This window comes from Poecilia latipinna, unplaced genomic scaffold (assembly GCF_001443285.1).
Source record: "Poecilia latipinna isolate Pla-1442-1.1 unplaced genomic scaffold, P_latipinna-1.0 Scaffold2785, whole genome shotgun sequence".
Taxonomy (NCBI): domain Eukaryota; kingdom Metazoa; phylum Chordata; class Actinopteri; order Cyprinodontiformes; family Poeciliidae; genus Poecilia; species Poecilia latipinna.
This window is the reverse complement of record NW_015115401.1, coordinates 26,727-33,595: the sequence shown is the minus strand read 5'-3', so window position 1 is coordinate 33,595 and position 6,869 is coordinate 26,727. Positions and strand designations below refer to the sequence as shown.

The 6,869-nt window shown below is 42.1% G+C and overlaps 2 protein-coding genes across 3 annotated transcripts; one reads left to right on the top strand and one right to left on the bottom strand.

Moving 5' to 3' along the window:
- The first annotated feature begins 47 nt into the window (after positions 1-47).
- hsf2bp (heat shock transcription factor 2 binding protein) lies at positions 48-4,099 on the top strand. 2 transcript variants are annotated; one of them, XM_015021457.1, is made up of 9 exons: positions 48-133; positions 217-352; positions 848-951; positions 1,346-1,495; positions 1,668-1,812; positions 1,900-2,017; positions 2,103-2,206; positions 2,287-2,484; positions 2,569-4,099. In XM_015021457.1, exons 1-9 carry the CDS (start codon positions 83-85, stop codon positions 2,580-2,582), a joined length of 1,020 nt encoding a protein of 339 aa, XP_014876943.1. In that variant the 5' UTR covers positions 48-82; the 3' UTR covers positions 2,583-4,099. The 2 variants fall into 2 exon arrangements, with proteins under 2 accessions (XP_014876943.1, XP_014876942.1); XM_015021456.1 differs by having other exon boundaries at positions 2,287-4,099.
- On the bottom strand, positions 4,078-5,948 carry cryaa (crystallin, alpha A). Its single transcript, XM_015021458.1, has 3 exons — positions 5,563-5,948; positions 5,271-5,393; positions 4,078-4,333 (listed from the first exon to the last, which is right to left on the bottom strand). The coding sequence occupies exons 1-3, from the start codon at positions 5,758-5,760 to the stop codon at positions 4,124-4,126; spliced, it is 531 nt and encodes a 176-aa protein (XP_014876944.1). The 5' UTR covers positions 5,761-5,948; the 3' UTR covers positions 4,078-4,123.
- Positions 5,949-6,869: the final 921 nt, after the last annotated feature.

The window sequence follows — 6,869 nt, the reverse complement described above, 5'->3', positions numbered from 1 at the left end:
AGCCAAACTTTTTCCAAAGTTAACTATTTTAGATATCTCTTCCTTAACAGAGAACTCTGTCTTCTGTAATCATCAGCTGAAGATGTCGTCTTTATATGGTGGGAAATCCGTGGATCACAATCACAAGGCTAAGGTAAACTATTAAAACTAGATTTAGTTGTATTTTTTCTGCTTTAGTGTTGCCTTTACTGAAAATTTATTTCTTTTCTTCTACAGGATGCGTTTGTGAGAGTGCGGAAGAGGGATTTAGAGAAATTAACGACAGAAGTCATGCAGCTGAGAGAGTTCCTGCCCCGAGTTCTGAATGGTGATCTGACTGAAATGCTTCACAAAGCCCGGAGAGCAGAGACAAGTATGATACTATAACCAAAGTTCCAACACACTTTATGAAGCGTCAAGAAAAACTTTAGCAAAAAAGAGAGATTAAGGGAAAGCTCAGGTGGTGTTACCCTACCTTGTTATTTTACAACATTGGAGTTAATTTATGGCAACACCTTAAGACCAAAACCAATCAGGCCTTCTGTTCATATCTGGTTCCCTTCCGAGATATGAATGGGTTTTGGTGAGAAGTGTGTGATAAATCAGTATTTATATTCAAACTCCTCTCATTTCCTGGACCAACATGAGCTGAAATGCCACTGAGAGAGGAAGAGGCCATCGCTCCAGAAATAGCATAAATCAGGAGAAAATACTTGTTATTTTTGGAGAGATGCTCTGTGGTTTGATGCTGCTTATCCATATTAGCATAAGCTTGTCACATCAGTGCACTGCATATGGAAAGAAAGAGCTTGTTTTCTTAGGACTGCGTCACATTAGAGGAAGTCAGTAAATGTGGATTTGTGTTTAGAGAAGGAACACCTGGAGCAGGAACAGATTCAGCTGAGACAGGACTGCTCACATCTTCAGTCTCGGCTGGAGGCAGCGCACTCTGAATGTCAGAAAGAAAGAGAGGTGAGAGCAGAGTGCCAGGCCAGGGACGGCTGAGGGTTTGGGAAGAATCCATGTGAAGGAATGTCACAGAGAAGGAAAATAATCAAATGTATGTCATGTAGGATTGTCCTGGATTTAGTTGATCTTCATATCAACTTTATTGCTAAATAAAACCTCCTTCACCTCCTTCCACATGGCTCCTGCGCCCCTAACTGGGCTGGTGGCAAATTGCATTTGGCTTTATTTCAGCAGTACTTTATTAGTTCCACCTTTGTTTTGCTCTCACATAACGTAAAAAAAAATGTAAAGCAAAATCAAAATGTGGAAAATTTTAAAGACAAGACAGTGGCATCCATGATTTTAGTTCCTGTGTGTATTTGTGTGTGTGTGTGTGTGTGTGTGTGTGTGTGTGTAGGAGAAGTTGCTGTTGCGTGAGCAGCTGTGGCAGAGCGGAGCAGAGCTGCAGCAGCAGGCCGACTTCTGCTCCACCCTGGGATCTGCAGCCTGCAGCCTCCTGTGGAGTGGCTCGTCCAGGGAGGAGATGGTGACTACCTGGCTGGCTGATGTGAGTCCGTCCCTGTGCTGTCATCCCCAGGACAACCACCGCTGATTTATGTCTTCATCTCATAACACACTGCACATTCAGTTTCAGTTAAAATATAATACTTTTCTTCAGATGTCAGATTTTGCCGTCTAATATTTCCGTTTCTACATTTTCTACATTTCCATGTTTTAAGGGAAAGCTCTCCTCCTTCCTGACTGTTGCTGCTCAGACTCTGGAGAGTTTCGTCAAGTCCATGGATGACGAGATAAAAACTCAACCCAGTGACCACAACTCTCAAGAGCACCAGTTTGTGTTGGCTCTGGTTGGGACAATCACAAGTGAGTCCAATGTGTTGGAATATACTGTATATACTGTATATTTAGTTTGACTGAATGTTAAACAACTACTGCTTTTTCTCCTGTTAGATATAGCAGCAGTAACATGTGGGCGGGACTTCCTGTCCAGCTCAGGACACGTCCTGCTGGACACGCTAATGAAGTTGCTGCAGCTGATGAGGCCTGCCAGCTTCCCCAAACTGAAAGTGTAGGTACCCAACTTTAGCTGTTGTCAGAACCATTTTAACTAAGACACTCCTGGACTCGGGCCGTGTGCTGGTGTTCTGCTGCAGGTTGATGCTGATGGCTTTGTATAATGTGAGCATTAGCATTAAAGGACTGAAGTTCATCATTGAGAATAAAGATCTCATTCCACTCATCTGGACGCTGTTGGATGGTAGGGTTGATAATTCTGACATTCTGTAGTAATGGACTGCTGTAGTTTAGACTCCTGTCCTCTGATTGGCCCCTTGCCAGATGAGGATTGGGAGGTGTGTCTCCACTGCCTGCGCCTACTCCAGTCCGTGCTGCTGGAAGAGGATGTTGTGCTGCTTCTCGGCTCCTCATTGCTGGATCCGGAGCTCCAGGCTCGGGTTGGCCGGCTCACCTCCAGCCTTCAGCCCAGCCTGAAGGCCACAGCTCAGCAAACCCTGGAGGACCTACAGGCCCTCCGAAGTACACAACCCTGCCGTAAAGATGGAAACCTGTGAAACATTTGGCTCTTCTCTGTGTGTTTACAAAGCTGTGTGTGTTTTCCAGGTCCGGTTAGATAAACCCAGAAGTGTGAACTCTGGATTCTGCATCTTCAGTTTGCTTGTCGTCACCCATTGCTGTCTTCAGTTAGATTTGAGCTGACCTGAAGGGGTCTGAATTGATTGATTTATTGATTTATGCTTCTAATGCTACACTGTTAAACTGTTTTTCATTAATATTCATGGTATGTTTAATTGACTTATTAACCATAAAAATGATAGTTACTCTCCTCAGAGAATTGTGTTTCTGTTGGTGTTCTGCTGTTCAACCACCTGCAAGGAGGTACACATCCCAGTACTCATCCATCCATTGTACACCTACTTATCCTTGCACCCAGCATGTACAACCATAATACAACATAGAAAAATGTAGGTTATAATATTAATTTTAACTGGTGTTTAGGCATCAGAAATGATGAGAACATTTTTTTTATTCTGGATTTACTTCAAACAGTTCTTTGGATTTTTGAATATTTAAGATGTTCAAACTGGCCACCGATGATATTAACAACAGGGAACTGTACACACATGTTTAAAAATACTTCTTCCATGCAGAGTGAGTTTTAAATTTATCAGTCTTAAATTTAGGATTGCCACCTTTTTCTGACACCTGCTGTCATTTATGAACTGCAAGCTGACAGTTAAAGTATCTTTTGTCATCTTTAGCAGAACACTTAAAACCAGAACTTAAATGCATTTTCACCAACTCCATATGTCAGCTTTACAGCTGTCCAGCTAACTAACTAATAATGTAAACGATTAGAAAACAATCAATATTTACCCCACATGGTGGTAGGAGCATCCACAACATCATGTTAAGGTGAAACCCAACTACTGTAGGTCTGAGATATGTTTCACTAAACATCGTATCCAAGCAGTCTGTTGAGGTGGTGATTATGTACTACACCGATACTGTAATTACAGAAACTGTTGCAACCTTATAAAGACTGGACCAAAATTCCTCTGCAACGATTTAAAGGACTTGTCAAGTCTAATAGAATGTGTTTCCTAATAAAGGAGGTGGTTCTAGAAGCTGAGTGTCCTACATTATGTCTTGTCATAAATCTGATGGTGAATTTACCAAAACAGGAAAGGACCAGATGTTAGAAGGATGTTGGAATTGTACTTACCTGCTTTACCATGAAGAACTTTCAATTACAGACCACTTAATATTTCTGTTGTTCATGCATCCCAAGTTCAGCTGAATCTTTGGGAATAAATCAATAGACTGGTTGCAATTTGTTAATTATACAGCTTTATTATATGTTATTAGCAGATATTCACTGAACAAGGTCTACACTTGTAGACCTTGTTCTACAAGTGTAGAACAAGGCAGGACAAAAGAAAGGGTTTCGAGCACCTTACTTAGCAACTCTTAAGGGCTGATCTATGTTATACTTAAAAACAATGATACTATAGTTCTGGATGAGGATGCTATAGAGGAACTAGAGAAAATGAAGGAAGAAGAACAAGAGTATCCTCTTAAGGGAAGGGTAGAAGAAGAAATTTCTGGTTGTCCATCTCAGACTAGCAGATTCTTGGGGAACTGAACCGATTTTCCTCTATGAGGATGGAGCAGCATTGGGTTTGTCATCACGGGTGACGGGGATGCTACGCTCACCACGACCAGATTCACTTCCTCCAGATAGCTTTGGACCAGACAGCGTCAGCAGACCATCAGTTGACAGGGTGCAGGTAATGGCTGATTGGTCAACAGAAGTGGGCAGGCGGTACCGGCGATGAAACTCGCGAGAAATGTAACCATGGTCGTCCTGAAAAACAAAGCGGTTGGTGCCATAAGGTATGGGTTGAGGATTACCAATTTATGTTTTAAGAAGAAATATTAGGACCAAACTTTGACATAGCTCAATCTCAAAAGTCTGAAATACAATAAATTTCTTATAGAGTTAGTGACTTCTTAAAGATCTGTATATAGGTTTCTCCATAAGCCAACTGAGGAGCGTCATTCATTTTCCTTTGTGCCGACTGGCTGTAATCCCAAGAGCTGGGGATATATATTTCTATAGCTTTAGATTTTACTAGAAAATATCTTCGAACATAAGACACAGTATACTATATGTTGCCATTGCTTTAGAACATGAGAGCATATTTTAAGATGTGAGAAAACTAATGAGTTTTCTTGCAACTAAGGAGTAATCACATTTAGTGGTACTCAGAACATTTAGAGAACCAGCTCACAGAACAGATCCAGGACTCAGTCTGGAAAACAATGGAGTTAGATTGAAGTATTTTCCAGGTCTGCCTAAGTTTGGAAAAATGGTTGAATTTTCAGACTTAATTTTTTGTTGCTGGGTTTCAGTGTTGCTTCTTTCTTTCCTTTCCTTGTATATTTATCTGTTCTTCATTACATTGTTCTTTTCTTCCTATCTTGTGTTCTTTCTTCCTCAATGATTGACCCCTCATCCCTCCACTTTCCTTCTTACCTTTCTTTTTTATGTTTCCTCTTCATTCCTCTTCTTTTCTTCTATCCCTACTTGTATTCTTCTACTCCTTTGTGCTGTCCTTCCCTCCACTCCCTCTTTCCTTATCTGTCCTTTCCTTGTGTTCTCCTTTTTTCTCCCTAAATCCTCATGTTCTTCCTTCTTTTTTATCTTTTCTGGTATCCCTCTAGTGACAACAGACTAGAATGTGGTCTAACTGTCATTCTCACCAAGTAAGTCCTGATTGGAGAAAAATCAAGAGCATCACCTGTCTTTCTCCATGCTTGCCCTGGATCTCCAGGTAGTCATCAGTCACCTTCACACTCAGCTCATCGGGGGAGAAGTGCTTGACGTCCAGGTAGACTGTAAACTTGTCCTTGTCAGACCTCACCTGAAGAAACAAACATGGACAGAAAGGTTCAGTCAGCACTGTGGAAAGATCTTGTGCGTTTCACAACACAGCAGAAGATCCATTTCACTCCAGCTAACATTAAGAGGACTATAAAGAGCTTAAGGAATGTTAATCTGTTCTCAACTGTCAGGGTCTTAACTGTGTTTACCTCAGAAATCCCAGAGTTGGAAGAATCCAGAAGGTTGCGGAAAAGTGAGTGTCTGTAATAGGGGCTGATAGTGGAGGCGGTGTAGGGGAAAAGGTCATAATCAAACATTCCCTCTCCAAAAAACTGGTCAAAGAGTCGGGTGGGGTAGATGGAGCCCAAGGCACGTCTGAACCAGGGGTGCTGGATGGCAATATCCATTGTGATTGGAGGCAGTTTGGTCTATGTTTGCTTGGTTTGGCTCAGGTTGGCAGGTTCACCTGCAGAACTCAGAGTCCAGTAGGACAGAAATTGCAGGCGGAACAGGAATAGGAGAATAAGGCAGACAATAAAAATCTGTGAATGAAGAATGTTTCCACGGTGCTTCGTCCCCCGCTCCACAGCTGACACCTCTTTATATACCTGAGGACCAGAAAGACGGGCTTTAACAACAATCCCTCTGGAATGGCATTCTCTCATGATGGGTTGGACCCTGTCAGCAGAATCAGAGGTGACAGAAGGGGCTTGTGTGTGTGTGTGTGTGTGTGTGTGGGAGGGGCACCATTAATACCATACCCTGGAGCGACCCAATGCCCTCCAAACACACCAGATTCACATGGCTGCCAAAACAAACTATGGGTGGATGGAGGAATCCTACGTGAGGAACAAAAAGGCCAGGAATCTGGCCTACAGACACACAGAGCAACGTTACCTGCATGAAACAGATACACACATCTGTTCAGCCAGTCAGTGACATAATGCTGCTGGATTGTTCTACAGCCTGGCTAGACGTCGACCAGCTTTAGGTACAATGATTCCCAGGATCAATGGAGCAACAGCCACTAACGGAGACAGTCTAGTGAATATGAAGCAGAACGTCTTTTAACTTTAAGAGGTGGAAATAAAAATGCACAGGGAATTTTGTGATGACAGATGTATGTTTGGTACAGATCCACCCTTGTATGTGGAAGTTATGACACAATCCTGTTTGATAGTGAGACGTCAGATTTTGTGGCTTGGCCACATGCCTACATGCTTTGTTGCAACAAAAATCTTTTGATAACTTTTGATCTTCAATGCCTGTAGACTACACTGAATGATCCAAGAGATGTTTTTGTAGGTCTGCAAAAATAAAAATTAGGCCCAAACAGGCAACATGTCTGACACAAAGGGAACCCCCAAAATGGAATCCTGCAGGTGGTTTTTACTGAGATGGGAGAGATGCTATGACTCCCTCTCCTGTACCTGAACAGGTATTCAGTATTATTGCTTCACTACTGTCTTGGAAAATTTTAACATGTTATTTTATCAGAAGTTATTAGTAAAAAAAA